General features: G+C 39.9%; 1 protein-coding gene across 1 annotated transcript in view; it reads left to right on the top strand.

Moving 5' to 3' along the window:
* Positions 1 to 18,621, top strand: part of DOP1B (DOP1 leucine zipper like protein B) — a 208,787-nt gene that overhangs the window by 159,998 nt on the left and 30,168 nt on the right. Inside the window, 6 exon segments of the mRNA XM_042780999.1 lie at positions 733 to 855; positions 5,312 to 5,446; positions 9,581 to 9,636; positions 11,607 to 11,711; positions 11,807 to 11,873; positions 15,443 to 15,587. Coding sequence (XP_042636933.1) covers positions 733 to 855; positions 5,312 to 5,446; positions 9,581 to 9,636; positions 11,607 to 11,711; positions 11,807 to 11,873; positions 15,443 to 15,587 — 631 coding nt within the window.

Raw genomic sequence — 18,621 nt, 5'->3', positions numbered from 1 at the left:
TAAAAAAAAAAAAAGTGTACCTTCTTTACGGAGGAGCTCACAATCATCCCCCGTGCAAGGGTGCATTTGCATGGATTGGGAACATGAAGACTATGCAGTCCCTGCACTGAGGGTTACAGTGAAAAAAGAAAAACAAACCCATTGCTGTCAAGTTGATTCCAGCTCCTGGCAACCTCATGGGTTACAGAATAGAACTGTGATCCACAGAGTTTACATAGCCTTGGAAGGAAGGTTGGGCAATCTACTTCCATGTTGATACCACCTCGGAAATCCATGGAGGGGTCGCTATGAGTCAGGTCCGACTTGACGGCACGTAGCAACAACAATCATTATGGAAGCAGATCACCTTATATGGAGGAAGATCATCTTCTGCAGCTCTACTGGGTGGGCTCACCCACCCACCTTTATGTTGTTAGTTGCCATTGAGTCCGTTCCAACTCATGGGATCAAATACTTGACTACTTGCTGAAAGGTTGGCATTTCAAACCCACCCAGAGGCACCTCAGAAGATAAACCTGGTGATCTGGCCAGAAAATGTCACAGCCTTGAAAGTCCTGTGGAACATAGTTCTACTCTGCACACAGGGGGTTGCTATACATTTTGATTAATAGTTGAGCACAGACCAATTGTACCACCCAGGGACCTGGGAATACAGTAGGTGGTGGTTAAATGTGTTACATAATAGTCCTGTTACTACTCTGCAATAATTCTCTCTCTTTTTTGATTTCCTAGACCATAAAACAAAAAATTTTAGACTTCTTGAATCCTTTGGCAGCCCATCTTGGGGTTCAACTGATAGCAGCTGTTGCAGCAGTATGGAGCAGGAAGAAAGCTAAACGTCACAGTAAAATGAAGGTAAAGCTAGAAAATTAAAAGAGAAAAGGTAACCACAGGGAGGAAGTGGGAAGAGACCTGTTACATTATGGGGATTCCAATCAATGTCATGAAACAAAATGTGTATGAATTGTTGTATGGAAAATGAATTTCCTCCATAAACTTTCACCTAAATTACAATTCAAAAAAAAAAAAAAAAAAAAAGATGGGCCCCAAAATACAAAGACAGTAAGAAAAAGAAATCAGGTGGTTAAGATTACTCTGGCAAAGAAATACCAAAGAGTTACATGTTACCAAGTTGATGTGAGAGGCTGACATGGGAAGCTTGAAGTAATTTCACCGTTTTAAATACATGAGATGATAGCAATGTGTTACGGGTAGGGAAGGGAATAAAGCCAACCTCTAACTTCTGTCTTCTGATTTTCCTACAAAGAGTACATAAGGCTTTTATTTAACCTAGCTATCTAATATCTAATACCATAAATACAAGCTCTGGTGGCATAGTGCCTAAGGCATTTGACTACTAACCAGAAGGCAAACCCACCAACCACTCCTCAGAAGAAAGACTAGGCAATCTACTTTGTAGAGATACCACCTTGGAAACCCAAGGAGGGGTTGCTATGAGTCAGAATCAACTTAACAGCAGTGAGATTTTATATATACATACATACAAGAATGGATAAAATATCACCCATAGGAAAGATGAGAAGGCTAATTAGAATCAGCTAGGCACACCCATGGGTTGGCTGTGGTGGGGAGGAAACATTTTGTTTAAATGTCTATCTCTACCTATAAATCATGAGCCATGGAGGGCAGAAATCACATAGCATCCATTTTTGTATTTTTATCAGTACCAGATTCCATCAAGTCAGCTCCGACTCATAGCAGCCCCAAGTATGTCAGAATAGAACTGTGGTCCATAGGGTTTTCAATGGCTGGTTTTCAAGAAGTAGATTGCCAGGCCTTGCTTCTGAGGTACCTCTGGGTAGATTGGAACCTCCAACTTTTCAGCTAGCAGCTGAGCATATTAACCATTTGCACCACCCAGGGACTCCTATTTAATCTTTTGTGCCTAGCAAAAAGGAATATATATTTGATAAATTAATGCATGAATTTTAGAAGTGGGGCAGTTAGTCAGTGACATCTTTGCTGCCACTATCCACATTTCTTTCTCATCTTTCCTATAGCCTTGTCCTATGGGAATACTGAGTCATTTTGTGCCATCTCATTTTTTCTGCTATAAAGAGAATCAACTCAAATTCAGTCACACATCTGGAATAAAGAAGAGTGAGGAAAATCAAAGACACATGGAAACAGCCCAAGGGACTAGGAGACCACATGAACCTCAACCTCCATGATCCTGAGACCAGAAGAACTAGTTTTGGTACCTGGTACCACTGCCAACGACTCTGAAAGCGATCACAATAGGAGGTCCTGGATAGAGTAGGAGAAAAATGTGGAACAAAACTCAAAATCGAAAAAAAAAAAAGGAGACCAGGCTCACTGGTCTTACAGAAGCTGGCAGAATCCCTGACCTATGGCTGTTAGTCACCCTTCAATCAGGCCTGGAACTGAACTCACCCCTGGGGCTCAACTTTCAGCCAAACAGTAAACAAGCCTATGAGGTGAACAATATCACCAGAACAATCAACCATTCCCGGGATAGAGCTCAAAGAGCAGGTGTGGATAGGAAAGGACAAATGGAAACAAATGATAACCACAGGGAGGAAGTGGGAAGAATGCAATACATTGTGGAGATTGCAATCAAAGTCACAAAACAAAATGTGTATGAACTATTGAATGGAAAATGAATATGCTCTGTAAACTTTCACCCAAATCATAATAAAAAGTTTAAAATTTTTTAAAAAAAGTCTCTGGTGGCATAGTGCCTAAGGCATTAGACTGCTAGCCAGAAGGCTGGTGGTTCAAACCCACCAGCCGTTTCTCAGAAGGAAGGTTGGGCAATCTACTTCCATAGTGTTACCGCCTCAGAAACCCAAGGAGGGGTCACTATGATTCAGATCTGACTCGACAGCACTGAGTTTGGTTTTTTTGGTTTTAACATCAGGCTATTGTGTGTGTGTGTGTGTGTGTGTGTTTTAAATAGAACAAACAAACAAAGTCTACCCATGGACCTACCATCTGACTTAAGACCTGGTTCACTGCCAGACTATGCAGGTTCCTGTGTGCTCAGCCCTGCCTGCAGCACCATCTTGTAGCTTTTTTAATTTATAAAAGCAATCCTTATCCATTATAGTAAAGCATATTAAAATCATCCTATTCCTATAGCCAAAGCAAATTTCTATTTGATTTTTGTCCATTTGGAGGTTTGGTTTGCATGTTTCTGCAAGGCCAGTACATTCCTTTTCCTTGTCCCCTCTCTTGACTCCATCCTGGGTCCTTACCTCATACCTCCCTCCCTCTGAGAGGTCTGTTCCACCTCTGGTACACTCCTCCAAGTGCCCTGCCCTTGTGCCCAACATGGGCTTCTGTTACTTGAGGAAGAATGAGGGACTGGTCCCAGGCTACCCTACAAAGTGCCTATGAGGCCCTTCCTTGGTGATAAACCTAATGCCAATTGGTTTTCTTCTAAGCCACATCATACAGATTTCTAGAATCAGCAGTGTGCCTCCTATACCAAGGCTTTCCTGCCAAGGCTAGAGTGTGTTAGCCTTATTTCTCCCTTTTTCTTACTATCTTTGTACTTTGGGACCCATCTTTTTTTCTTTTTAATTGTGGTTTAGGTAAAAGTTTACAGAGGAAATTCATTTTCCATAGAACAGTTCATACACATTTTGTTTCATGACATTGATTGCAATCCCCATAATGTAACAGCTCTCTTCCCACTATGTACCTGTGGTTACCTTTTTCCTTTGTCCTTCTTTCCTATGCATTACTGCCCTCTGAGATCTATCTCCCTATGCAAATACAGTCATTCTGAACTGCCATGGTTGATTGTTCCAGTGAGTGCCCCTGCCTGCTGTAAATGTTTACCTTATATGCCTGTCTATTGTTTGGCTGGAAACCACGGGAGTGAGTTCATTTCCAGGCCTGCAGGGTGACTAGGGGCCATAGTCTCAGGTTTACCATCCTCTTTTAGACCAGTAAGCCTGGTCTTTTTTAAAATTTTTACTTTTGTTCCAAATTTTTCTCCCATCTTATCCAGGATATTCTACACTGATCCCTTTCTCGGTGGTTGACAGTGGTAGCTGGGCACCATCTAGTTCTTGTCTCAGGGTCAAGGAGGCTAAGGTTTGCATGGTCCACTAGTCCCTTGGACTAATTGGTTCCCTATGTCTTTGGTTTTCCTCATTCTTCTTTGTTCTGGACAAGGAGAGACTAATTGTTGCATCTAGATGGAGGCTTGAAAGCTTTTTATACCCTAGTAGCTACTCACAAAAGTAGGATGTAGAACATATTTTTATGTAACATGTTATGCCAGTTGAGTTTAATGGTCCTCCATGTTGGGTCCTTTCCTTGGTGCCTATCTGTTTCCTTCAAGTCAAGCATCTCTGATTTTAAAAATACTTCCTGAACTCAAACATACCAAATATCATGGATTGAATTTTGTCCCCTCAAAATATGTGTCAACTTGACTGGGATATGATTCTCAGTAGTTTGGCTGTTATGTAATGATGGAATCATCCTCCATGATATGATCTGATGTGATCAGCCAATCAGTTGTAAGGGGCTTAGGGTGGAATGCAACGCTTTTACTCAAGTCACAGCCCTGGTCCAGTGTAAGAGGAGTTTCCCTGGGGTGAGGCCTGCCTCACCTTTTATCTTAAAAGAGAGAAAAGGAGAAGGAAGTGAGCAGAAAATGAGGGACCTCAATGCCATCAAGAAAGAAGAGATGGGAGCAGAATGGACCTTCAGACTTGAAGTTCCTGTGCCGAGAACCTCATAAACTCAGGAGAAGATTGATACCGAGACACGTGAAGACACCAGGCCCACAGATGTTGAAAAGAGACAAGGACCTTCCCCCGGAACTGACAGAGAAAGCCCTCCCCTAGAGCCAGTACTCTGAATTCATACTTCATACCTACCTCATACCTCCCTCCCTCTGAGAAGTCTGTCCCACCTCTGGTACACTCCCCAAAGTGCCCTGCCCCTGTGCCTAACTTCTAGTTTCTTAAACTGTGAATGAATAAATTTGTTTATTAAAGTCATTTGCTTGTGACATTTCTGTATAGCAGCACTAGATAGCTAAGACACCAGTGCTATTGGCCCATCATCAATTGCACCTTTTATTCCTATTTTGTATCAGGTACTTACCATGCTTATTGAATTAAGTGCTTAACTAACTCTATATTCCTACCAGTGGAATCCTTTATCCAATTCAGTGGGAAATGTTTATTGAAAAGATTGAAACAGATTTCTTTCTCTAGGGACAAGTCTCATGAAATATTTCTTGTGCATCATTCCTGTTTTTGTTTTCTGCCTGCAAGTTTAAAATGTTTTGTTTTCCACTTGGCAGATCGTTCCTGTGGCGAGTGCATCCCAGCTCACCCTTGTTGACTTGGTTTGTGCACTCAGCACTCTGAAGACTGACACAGTCTTACACTTGGTGAAGGAAGTGGTCAAGAAGCCACCACAAATTAAGGGGGATGAGGTAACGGGTCTTGTGAAGCCAGCAGCCCTGGATTAGGGCATACCCAGAGGAATGTTTGGCATTCTAACTCTACTTCTTATCGTTTTAGGGGGAGGTGACTAATTTAGGTGTCAAGAGCAACTAGGTGTTGTAACTTAGTATTGTAAATGGAGGGTGTTATTAATGTGCTCTTGGGAGGTCATGTGAAACGTGCCTACTATGGCTTTATGCTCCTGTTTTAAGATAGTTGCTACTTGAGGTCAGGGACTGATTTTCATCCTTATATCCCTGGAGCAGAGCACACCACCCCAGTACATGGGTTTTTATTAAGGACCTAACAGGTGTCATCAAGTCAATTCTGATTATGGCAACCCCACATGTATCAGAGCAGAACTGTGCTCCGTAGGATTTTCATTGGCTGATTTTTTTGGAAGTAGATCACCAGGGTTTTCTTTCAAGGCACCTCTGGGTAGACTTGAACTAGCCACCTTTCATTAGCAGCTCAGCATGTACCATTGCACCACCGAGGGACTCCATCAAGGACCAAATCAAATAGAGTCTTTAGACGTAGGAAATGGTACTTGTCCTCAAGGAACTTACAGCCTGAAAGGGCAAGTTAAAACTTTGTATAAGTTTTATCAAAGTAAAACATAAATACCATAGGACATAACAAATGCTAGAAATTCTGAGAAAGAAAAGATTTGGCTGCAAAAAAACAGAAGGCTTCAAGTTGAAGGTTGATGTGATTGAACCAGGAAGCTCCTCATAGTTTTTCTGCTCAATTTCTGCAGTAGAAGGGATACATATCACATAAACCAAAACCAAACTCACTGCCATAGAGCTGTTTCCTACTCATAGCGACCCCCAGTGGGTTTCCAAGGCTATAAATCTTTATGGAGGTAGATCACTCTGTCTTCCTTCCATGGAGAGGATGGTGGGTTTGAACTGCTGACCTTCCAGTTAGTAATCAAATGCCTTCCTTACCTGCTATGGCACCAAAGCTCCTTAGAGCGCCATATCACACTGAGACTTTTTTAATGTCAACAGTGAATTTGAACCAGACTTGGTGATTTAACATTTTTATGCCCTTACAGTTTTTTTCTTTTGTTTTTTAAGCAAAATAGACATCTTCACCTAGAGTGTGGGAGCTGTTTTGCTCTTAATTAATTAACTTGATAGAAACAGATTTATTTCAACCTTGAAATAATTGCCTTCTAACAAGTAATTTAAAATAATGCAATGATTAAAAATAAATAAATTATATTGGATTAGAAATTAAGGCTAATCCTCTTAAATTAAAATTAGTGGAATGGAAAAAGTGATTATTAAGTAATATACTTTTAGATAAAATGCTCTGGTGGCATGGTAACTAAGGTATTTGGCTGCTAACCCCAAGGACGACAGTTCAAACCCACCAGCTGCTCTACAGAAGGAAGATGAGGGAGAAGGAAGATGCTTTCGTAAAGATTTACAGTCTTGGAAACCCAATGGGGCTTGTTATGAGTTGAAATCAACTCAATGGCGGTGGGTTTGGATTTTTTTTGTTCTGTTTTTTTTGGGGGGGGGTATAGTTTTAAATATTAATGTCATCATGCTTGGAAAGGTTAACAAAAGCTAATCCTTGGGGTCTTAGATTTCTTTTTCAGTCAGATTTTTTTTTTTTTTAACCCCAAAGTGGCATACCTGACCACAGAATATCTTCAGCAATTTTTACAAGTAATACAATCATATTGGAGTAGGAAATTTCCATCTGGTAACCCTCCAGTTTTCCTCTTGTCTGAAAGAGTGTCTTGCACATGACATAGGGTAACGCTCTAGAAAACACCACACCTGGAGGTCTTGCCCTTTGCAGGCTTCAAACTAGTCATTTATGCTGGGACCGTTCCCTTCCTTCATTCCACAATCTTTGTAGAAAATTTGACTATGTGCACCACATGGTACCAGTTGCCATCAAGTCAATTCCCACTCATGGTGACCTCATGTGTCAGAGTAGAGCTGTGCTTCCTAGGAATTCCAGTGGCTGAGTTTTCAGAAATTGAGCACCAGGCCTTTCTTCCAAGGCACCTCTGGGTAACTCAAACCAATAACCTTTCCAGTTAGCTGCCTGCCAAGCACATGAACCACTAGTACCAGCCAGGGACTTCTGCATTGTGTGGTGGGAAGGTCCTAAATAGTTAAGTAATTCCTGGCCTCAGTCAGCCTGTGTTCTCATTGGGATAGGAAAATGCCACCTCAAAAATTAGCTCTGTGGGGGCAGATGTTTGGAACAGATAAAGGGTTGAAGGAGTCCAATATAAATGGACTCCAAAGGCTTCTATAGCATTTGTCAGAGGCCTGCCTACCCGGTCTCCCATGAATGTCTGGCAGTCCGGTTTTCTTTCACTCATGTACATAAATATAAATGTAGTTTAGCTTTATGAGACTTGGCTCCAGGAGAGAGGAGCAGGAACTGCTAAAGGGTTAGATCATCAGTGGATTTGGGTTTATGTCTCTGAGCAAGTCTTAGGGTCAAGATATTAACCTTTCACATTGATAGTTAATCTCATGTCACACACACAAAGAAAACCCAAACTCACTGCCATTGAGTCAATTCCAACTCATAGTTGGATTTCCAAGGCTGTAAATCTTTGTGGAAGCAGACTGCCTCATCTTTCGTCTGTGGAGCAACTGATAGGTTCAAACCCCAACCTTTTGATTAGCAGCCAAATGTTTTATACCACCACAGCTCCTTATATATAGATATAATACCATCAGGTCATCCCAACTCATGGTGACTCCATGCATAACAGGATGAAACACTGCCAGGAACCGCCCCCTTCCTGTGATCCGGATTGTTGATCCATAAGGTTTTCATTGGCTGGTTTTTGGAAGTATATCGTCAGACCTTTCCTCCTGGTCTGTCTTAGCCTAGAAATTCCACTGAAATCTGTTCAGCATCATAGTAACACAGAAGCCTCCACTGACAGACAGGTAGTGACTAGGCATGAGGTACCTTGGCTGAGAATTGAACCTAGATCTCTCACATGGAAGGTGAGAATTCTACCACCAAGCTACTAGTGTCCTCAGTTAATCCCTATAAATGACTTTTGTTGTTGTTGTTGTTGTTATGTGCCGTCGAGTCGGCCCCGACTCATAGCGACCCCTCCTTGGGTTTCCAAGGCAGTATCACTACGGAAGTAGGATTGCCCAACCTTCCTAATGACTTTAGTACTCTAGAATCTTCCTAAAGAAAGCTTCACAACAGCTTTTCTAGATAGATAGAGCAGGCACATGCAGGTTTTGTTACATCACATTATTTGAATTTGTGCAAATATCTGCAACTTACAGTTTTTTTCCTGGCTAAAAAGTAATTAAAGCTTGTCTGACTGCCTGATTTTTGATTGTTCTCACAGCACTGGGTTAGTTAATTAGCTTAATTTCCATGTTGTTGTTGTTATGTGCCATCGAGTGGGACCTGACTCATAGCGACCCCTCGACCCCTCGTTGGGTTTCCGAGGCAGCATCACTACGGAAGTAGATTGCCCAACCTTCCTTCCAAAGAGTGGCTGGTGGGTTTGAACCGCTAGCCTTCTGATCAGCAGTAAAATGCCTTAGGCACTACACCACCAGAGCTCCTTTAACTTCTATAGCTTCTACAAATAGCTTTGTACCAGCAAGGAGGGAAAAAACCTGTGTGTTTTGGAGCCAGATTATATGTAGTCCAGCCAGTTAGAATTTAGGGGAATCATCTTGGCTGGGTTTCAGGGAGTTCCTTGCGCTAAGAATTAGTTTACTATGGTCTCTTGTCCGTAGCTAATCACATGCTTTCATAAGGGTCAGTATTGACCCCCTACTTTTTGTTTTAGAAGGTTCTGTTATAACTCCAAGTTATCTCTGAATACATACATGTTAATTGCCTGAAATGGAAAGTAGTTACAAATAATGGGAAATCATTGTAGAAGTTTGCTAAGAGGGGTGAGTGCTAAGGATTTGTGGCCCCATAGGGTACATTTGTTTGTGTTATACTTGTGGGATTCTTTGGCTACAGGAGGCTTTATTTGACTAGGAATCTTTACCTTGTTAGGCTATATAATCTTTATTCCATTTAGCATTTGAATTCCTTTTTAGCCTTATTTCCTACCAGCTTGGAGTAATTGGTTTTGCTTTAATTTTCAGAAATCGCCCCTAGTGGATATTCCTGTGCTGCAGTTCAGCTATGCTTTTATCCAAAGGTAATGCAATTCTCTAAAAAATGTTTTGGAAATACAGATGCTATTGTCGTGGCCATAAGTAGTAGCTGAATTTATTTCTTGACAACTGTAGAGAAAAAAAAAATTTCTCAGAAATATTTGAATGATGTCTTAGTCACTTCCCAAGGTGTGGACATGCCCTGATGATTACACTTTTCCTTCTCCAGAGATCTTACTTGACATTTTAAAATCCTTGTGTATTTGATGAGCACTTTACGTTAGCAAAGCTTTATGTCAGGCCTATTAAACTTTTAAAAGTATCAGATTTGAATTAAATAAATAAAATCTCAGAATTTTGAATTAAAGCCCCAAAAAATGTAGGAAAATGTTGAAGACCCTTTCAGAAAAAGGAGAAGTGGTTATTTTAGTGCTGACCTCAATGACTTCACGTTTTATACTAAGTAGCTCTGACTCTTGCTTTGGTTTGCGGAGCTTAATATCTGTTTGAAGCATTCTCAGCTGAAGGAGGCATTGGAATGGCTTCCACAGGCTTTTCCCCATGGTTAAAAAGGAAGCTTTCCTGAGCCTCCTTCAGCTCCCACAACAGCTGCATCCCAGGTGTGGCTTCCAGGCTCACCATGTCCCCAACCTACTTCCCACTGTAGGGAGCATTCTCTGTTGCAAGAAATGAGAGTGAGACTTAATATTATTAAGATATCAATACTACCTAAAGAAATCTATAGATTTGGTACAATACCCATCAAAATTCCAACAGCTTTCTTTGCAGAAATGGTAAATCCAATTCTCAAATTTACATGGAACAGCAAGGAGCCTGGGATAGCCAAAGCAGTCTTGAAAGAGAAGAACAAAATAGGAAGACACACTTCTTGCTCTGAAAATATATTATAAAACTACAGTAATCAAAACAGTCTGGTACTGGTATAATGATAGACAGTGGAATAGCATTGAGAGTCCAGAAATAAAGGCATTCATCTGTGCTCAGTTTATTTTCAACAAGGGTGCTAAGTCTCTCCAGTGGAGAAAGAGCAGTCTCTTTAATAAATGGCACTGAAAAAAGGAAGGAGAAAGAGAGGGAGAGAAAGTGAGTGAAGGGGGTATAGGTTTCATCTCAAGACAGCTATGCCCTGTTATCCTTATATTTCTCAGGAGTTTCACAATAAATAGTTCTCACAACCAAGTGTAGTCTTGTTGGTTAACACTGTTGATTCTGTAGTTATCCTAATGTAACACTTCTGGAGATCAGAGTTCTAAGAAGGTGAATTGAGGGTCATAATCTCAGGTATCCCCAGGACTAGGGTACAGTCAAACAAGCTGTTAGTACTTCACCCACAAACATCATGTGGTTCTTTCCTCTGAGGATTATAGATGAGCTGGTGAGTTCTTTCCTTATGAGAGCTAGTGTGTATTGTCATACTAGCTAAGGTTATGATAGTGGCCCAAGTTACATATGAGCTTCACAGTAGCTTCAAGTTGGGTTTTTATCATCCTCCTTTTGCAGAGGAGGAAATGCCAAGGTCACACAAGTTGAGAAACCAGGACTTGAACCTGGGACTCTCTGACTGCAGTTTAGTGTACTCACTGGGCTACCTTGCTTTGTAGCAGTCATCTCAGAATTATCCTCATTCTCCTTGGGCTTGACCTAAGAGCTACTGAAGGTCATTTTCCTGTGGGTAACCCCTAATCTTTTGATGGGTGGTGCTATGTTACCAACAATGTCACACAGAGTATTAGAGCTAGAAAGACCTGAGATACTCAAATAGTTTAACGCTTTTATAAACAAGGAAATCAGGAGGACCTGACCTTTCAGCAGCAGGATCCCAAGTTCTTGCCAGAATTTCAAAATTTAGCTTGTGTATATTTTAATACAAAAAGAGCAAACAGGTAGATATGCCATTTCCCCCTCTGCTTTTCAACTGCCCACCACCAAAATGCTTTATTTTGACTTGTTTGTGATTGGAATTTTTTTTCTTTTCTTTCAAAAAAAAAAATAGGCTCCCAATACTGGCCCTACAAGAGAACTTCCCTTCATTGTTGGGAGTATTAAAGGACTCCGTGCAGTTGAATCTAGCTCCACCTGGATATTTTCTGCTTCTCAGGTATCATGTCACAGCATGTATACTGTCATAGTGTTTCCTGTTGGAGCATTTATTTCTGCAGAATTTTTTATCTGGAGCTGATTATCTCTCAACAGCATGCTGAATGACTTTGTAACAAGAACTCCTAGCCTGGAAAGCAAGAAGTATCAAAAAGACCTGCAGGTATGTGTGTAAGAGAGTTCAGCAAATTATTATTCCAGAAGTATTGTACCTCTTTTGTTGCTGTTTGCTTTCCCAGTCAGTTCTGACTCATGACAACCTCATATGTGCAGACTAGAACTGCTCCATAGTGTTTTCAAGACTATGACCTTGTTGCACTCCAGCAGAGCAGTGGCAGGGGTGGCTCCAAGGAGCACAGGTCAAATTCTAAAAAAAGAGGAAAAAACCAGGTTGATCAGCTCTAGCTTTTATTAAGGAGCTTACACACGGATGTTGACATCAAAATTCTGCGACAGACAGTGAAGCATCAAGCGTCACCAGGTCGAGGTCCATACAGGACAGTGTGGAATGTGAGTTTATATACCTGGTGCTTACATGCAAGAAGAATACATGCAGGGGACCCAGAAAAAAAAGACAAAAGATGTTTAATGGGGCTGTTTCTGTACTAGTTGATGGGTTCCAATTGACATCACCATGAAGTCGTGTTTGGTGTGTTTTTTCCTGGCCAGGTCACTGCTCTTTAAGGTGCTAAGGTTTTCCCCCAGCATCCTTTGCACGCAAGACCCATCTTGTATTGTTCAGAGCCTTCTCAGACCTTTAAGGAGCAGATCACCAGGGATTTCTTCAGAGGTGCCTTTGAATGGGTTGGAACCACCAACCTTTCGGGTATCTTAACACTTAACCATTTGCACCACCCAGGAGGGACGTCATCGTAGATCATAAACATTGCACAGAATTTGATTTTGAAGATCTGTATTTGTTCTTGACTCTGATTTTTTCCTCTGTGTCTGTAGAGGGTTCAAGTAGATTTGGAGTCAAAGTCTACTGATGAATGTTCTTGTGTTATGCTTGAGCAATGCATTTCAGTGGAATTTAAAAGATGGTGCTCTTCACTGTACTCAAAAATGTTTGGAACTGACTCTTAGCTGTAATTGGAATAATAAATCTATCTCTGTACACAGATTTCCTTAAATCTTTTGTTTGCCCTCCTGCCATAAAAGCATTTTATACTCATAGAATATTTTGGAAACACTGAGAAAAGCAAAAGTCACTCAGAGGAAAAGGAAAAGCTCCTCCTTAACAGTAGAATGCTAGCTAAGAAACACAGCTACAATGATGGAATTAGAAAATCATTATTTTGCAACATTTACAATCATTGATTAAATTAACTGAATGCATGTTAATAGCCTGGAATGGAAAATAGGTAAACTTGATGAAGAACAGGATATTTACATGGTCTCAAATGATCCCCCATGAATTATAATTTTATGCAAATGATACATGTGTTATACATTTCACCAACAGTGATAACCCCCCTCATGCATGTTATTTTCATAAGAAATTTTTTTCACATGTTGCTGATTTCAGTTGACACTAAGAAGACATAATTAGACTATGAGCTAAGCAAACCTAATATAACGTAATGGTTTCACTTAAGACAATCTGACACATTTTTCCCATTCAATTGTTAATGTGCTATAATTATCAAATTGATAGAAACAAATGCAGTTTTGTTTATTTTCCCATTACCAGAACTACCAAACTTGATCCATAACTTTTTTTTTTTAATTGTGATTGGGGTGAAAGTTTACAGAGTAAATTGGTTTTCCATTCAACAGTCCATATTATGTTCTGTTTTGTGACATTTACTGCAATCCACACAATGCAACAGCACTATTCCCACTTTGTCCTGGCACCTACCTACCACTTCCTTTGGTTGTACCTTCCCATCCCCTCCTGCCTTCCCAGATCTATCCCTGGGTATATGCTGCCCTCCTGATCTTATATGGTTGATTGTTTGAGTACATACCAGCCTTGTATGACTGTTAACTTTATAGGCTTGTTCATCATTTAGCTAAAAGTTGAGCCATGGGGGTTGAGTTCAGTTCCTGGCTTGAAGGATGGCTAACAGCCATAATCTCAGGGGTTTCACCAGTCTTCATCAGACCAGTAAGACTGGTCTTTCTTAAGATTTTGAGTTTTGTTTCACATTTTACCCCACTCTATCTGGGACTTTCTATCATGATCCCTTTCGGAAAGGTCAGCAGAGATAGCCAATCACCATCTACTTCTTTTGGTCTCAGGGTCGTGAAGGTTGGAATTCCTGTGGTCCATTAATCCTTTGGACTAATTGTTTCCTTGTATCTTTGATTTTCTTCACTCTTCCTTGCTCTAGATCTATGACTTCTTGCTCTTACATCTTTATTATACAATCTTGATTAATTTGGGACTGTTTTTATACACATAAGCGGGAGATTTTAAAAAGTGAACAGAATGAAATAAAATTAACAGAATGATATGATTTACCTATAGTACAGGAGGACAGGTGAATATACAAAATTCACGTTTGGAAACATCTAAAGACAGGCATGGTATATACATGAGTACACTATGCCCAAAAGTTTTGCTTACTTTGATCCTTTCCACGCATTATATGTGTGGATGCATTATTTGTGAAAAAAAATATGATATTATTAATTACAACAGGGAAAATAGTAACTTTGCAGTGTGACAGCCTCACAAACACCACCTTTAAATAAAAAGTAGCCCCACCAGTAATAGAACAGCTTGTATCGTGTCACCCTGACATGGCTGCTGGAAAGGACAAAGTACTTGCAGCAGTCCTGCCAAAAATCCAACAGGCTCAAATTGAGTGGCATTGTGCAAAAGAGAGGGCCTGTGCTTTTTAAAATGTCATGAGAGACAAAGTGAGGCTGTTCCAAATTAAAGGAAACTTCACAATCAATATTAGCCAAATGCAGTATGTGGTCATGGATTGGATTCCAGATGGAGAAATTTCTCTAAAGGGCAGTATTGGAACAATTGACAACACTCCATGTGGACTCCAGGTTAGATTGTGTTATTTTATCAATGTCAGATGTCCTTATTTTGAAAATTCTGCTGTGGTCCTTGTTCTTAGGAAACATACACTCAAGTATTAAGATATTGGGGGCCGGAGGGCAATTTGATATCTGCAGCTCACTTGCAAACAGGTCAAAAAGAAAAGAATGTGTACATACAGCAAGAGAATAACAAAGCAAATGCACAGAAAGTTAATTGTTGGTAAATCTGGCCCAAAAGTAGTAAATCTGGCCCAAAAGTATACAAGAATTTTGTGGAAATTTCTGGAAGTTGAAATTATTTCAAAACAAAAAGTTAAAATCACCCATAATTCCACTGACCAAAGACAACCACTGTTAAGGTTTGTGTTACTATGTGTAAAAGATAATGGAGCCTATGAGTGTTGCAGACAGTTAAGTGTTCAACAGCTAACCAAAAGGTGGTTCAGATGTGCTGAAGTGTAAATTCACACCAGATTTCAAAGATTGAGTATGAAAAATAAATGTAAAATCTCATTCATAATTTTATATTGATTATATGTTGGTAATATTATGGGTATATTGGGTTAAATAAAATACTAAAATTAATTTCACCTGTTTCTCTTTATTATTTAATGTGGTTCTATATGGCTCACAATTGTGGCTTTTATTGTATTTCTACTGGATAGTATGATTTTACACACTCTGTTCCTTTCCTTAACTTCCTTTTCTCTTTCTCCTGATTATTCCTAGGAAGTCACTCAGAAAATCCTAGAAGCAGTGGGGAATATTGCTGGCTCTTCCCTGGAACAAACTAGCTGGCTAAGCAGAAACCTGGAGGTAAAGGCCCAGCCTCAGATCTCCCTGGAAGAATCTGATGCTGAGGAAGAGTTGTGCGGTAGGTATGCAGGGGTCAGCAAATAGTGCTAGTTGCCAACTAGTAGTTCTAATTTTTCTTTTTTTAAAAAAAATCTGTTTTTACTTCTTAAAATGTAAGTTGTATGCATAGTAAACATTAGGTCCCTGAATGGCACAAACAGTTTACACTCAACAACTAACCAAAAGTTGGTGTTTCAAATCCAGCAGTGCCACAAAAGAAAAACCTGGTAATAATGCTTTAAGGTCACAACCGTTGAATGGATACCCTGTCGGTTGCAGTTCTACTGTGAAACACTTGAGGTCACCATAAGTTAGAATAGATTTGAACAGCAATGGATTTTTTGGCTATACAGTTAACACCTATGAAAGCTGGAACCTGTGTAAGGCAGAAGCTGTACAGAAAAGGAAAACTGACATACTTAATACTAAAATGAGTGATAGAAAAGTGGTGAGATTGTACCTTGTCAAGGCAGAAAACTGGCGAGACACAGAAAAACAAGGCAGTCCCATTGAGTTCCAGCTCTCACAGGTTTCACTGTAGTAAACATTAGAATTCCACTAGAGAGTATCTTGAGTGACATAAGCTACCATGTTAAACCTTCACTGAGCTTAGGAAAGGATCCACAGGAGTAACTTCCCAAGGTAATATACATGGACTTAGTGATGATGTGTCAGTGTGGGGTAAAGAAGATGACAACGTATGTTTTTCTTTTTGTGTAACTATGGAGGAAAACTCAATAATCAAGCTGTTGTCAGGTATTTTATGTTTGTATTCCGTTTCTGACTAATGCACCCTTGCTTGTCAGTGATCCTGAGTGTTTAGCTCATCACTTGTACTGTGCAGTTACTTGGAATTTCAGTTGAGGTGACATAAACTTGTCACACCCCAGCGTTCTTATTAGTTATAGCTTCATAGAAAAATGGTCAGGAGATTCAGAGAAAACTAATCAGTAATCAACAGGTTGCTCTCCAGGCATCTGAATTAGAAGTGATAGTGTAGCTTATCAATTTTCAATGCCCCAGAATACCACCAGGCAAACCTCTCAGTTAAGCCAAGCTAAGTTTATTAGATCTACTACAGTAAGGAAGAAATTTGGTACTTTCTTCCCTCTCAGAAGAGGGCAGCCAGTGGAGCATATGTATAGGGTTTTGGGGCCTAGGCTGTGTGACTTTTTGGCAGATCTTTCAAGGTGGGGAGCTAGTTGGGGTTGGGCCATGTTCATGCTAATAGCTTTGGATTGGTGGGTACGGTAAGAGTCTGGAAGAGAATCTTGATGAACAAGCTGTTAGTTTTGATAAGTTTTTGTCTGTAGTGTTTTCTTTCAGAACTTAGTATATCTTGGGGTAAGGCATTATTTTTGTCTGGTTCTCAGTATTATTTAACATAAGAACAGGAAAGTATGCCCACTCCTAGTAATGCTTAACACAGGGACAAGACAGTATGTTTGGTGCCAGTTTATTTGACACAAGGACAGGAAATCATACTAGCTTTTGTTCTCAATATGAACTGCTTATACTTAGCACAGTACCAGCCACAAAGTAAGTGTTCAATAAATGTTAGCTTTTATTACTGCTATCGTAGTCATTAGCAATAGCTACATCAGCAGAAACACAGCTAAATTGACTTATTTTTAATATACAAAGAAGGGACCAAAGTTTTGTGGTTTGCATAAAAGAAATAATTACACTTAATTCTGTAATAAAGATACTGTAACAAGTATACTGTCATTTGCTAGTATCACCCAACAATTACGCTTTTTCAGCCTGTAGTTATGGTTACAATTGTGGTTCTAGGGAAGGAGAGCTGTTGCTGCTACTTGACTAAATTGCCCTTGGTTGCTTTGTCATGTGTCCTAATTAAACCACTTCTTCACCACCGTGCAGCTGTGCAGACTCTGTAGAGTCGAGCATTACTGAGTCTGATTTTTTTTTAACTGAGTCTGATTTTTATACAATAATTAAATTTAACCTCAAGTCAATACTGTAGTAAAATGATTATTTGAGTTTTTTTTTTTATTGCTACTATTTAGAAATTATAGAATTCCAAACTGAGACTGATTTTTTAGCATCTCAATAAGAATTAATCAACAAATTATAGAGCACCAAAAACACTATGAGATTGGATAAGCTTTATTTTTTTTCAGTCTTGCTAAACAATCTATATATACACATATTGGCCATATGAAACATGATACGGAATGCTTTTTTCCTTTTTCTCCACTTGAAATTTTTGTGTTATGATGTATACATTCTTGAAAAGAAGTCTTGGCGTGTGCCTGGTGTGTGCCACACATTGTATTCTAGGTACTAGTGCTAGAGCAGCAAACAAGATTAGTAAGGCCTCTGTTCTCATGGAGCATAAGAGAGATGATAATCAAAAAACAAATCACCATGCTCAGTATCATGTATCATTTTTAAAAAATAAAATACATAGCCACCAAATCCATTCTGACTCACAGCAACCCTCTAGGACAGGGTAGAACTGCCTTGCCTCATAGAGTTTCCAAGACTGAAAATCTTTATGGAAGCAGACTGCCTCATCTTTCTCTCACTGAGTGGCTGGTGAGTTTGACTGCCGTCACTTAGCAGCCAAGCACTTAGCTGCTGCACCACTGGGGCTCCTTTCATAAGTCATTAGGAAAGTGCAAGTTAAAACATCAATGAGGATACTACTACACACAGTACACACTAATTACTGTGGTTAAAATACAAAACACTGACACCATCAAATGCTGGGAAGGATGTGGAACAACAGGGACTCTCATCTGTTGCTGATGGGGATGCAAAATGGTGCATATCATCACTTTGGAAGATACTTTGGCAATTTCTTACAAAACTGACATAAGCTTACCATATGATCCAGCACCCAAGCTCCTAAGTATTTACCCAAATGAGCTGAAAACATATGTCCAGATAAAAATCTGGACATGAATGTTTATAGCAGCTTTATTCATAATTGCTGAACATTGGAAGATGTCCTTCAGTAGATGAATGGCTACACAATCTGTGGTATATTCATGCAGTGGAGTATTACTCAGTAATTAAAAGAAGTG

This window comes from Orycteropus afer, unplaced genomic scaffold (assembly GCF_000298275.1).
Source record: "Orycteropus afer afer isolate SDZICR_OR568_19922 unplaced genomic scaffold, OryAfe1.0 scaffold00078, whole genome shotgun sequence".
Taxonomy (NCBI): Eukaryota; Metazoa; Chordata; class Mammalia; order Tubulidentata; family Orycteropodidae; genus Orycteropus; species Orycteropus afer.
This window is presented reverse-complemented; position numbering and strand designations above follow the sequence as displayed.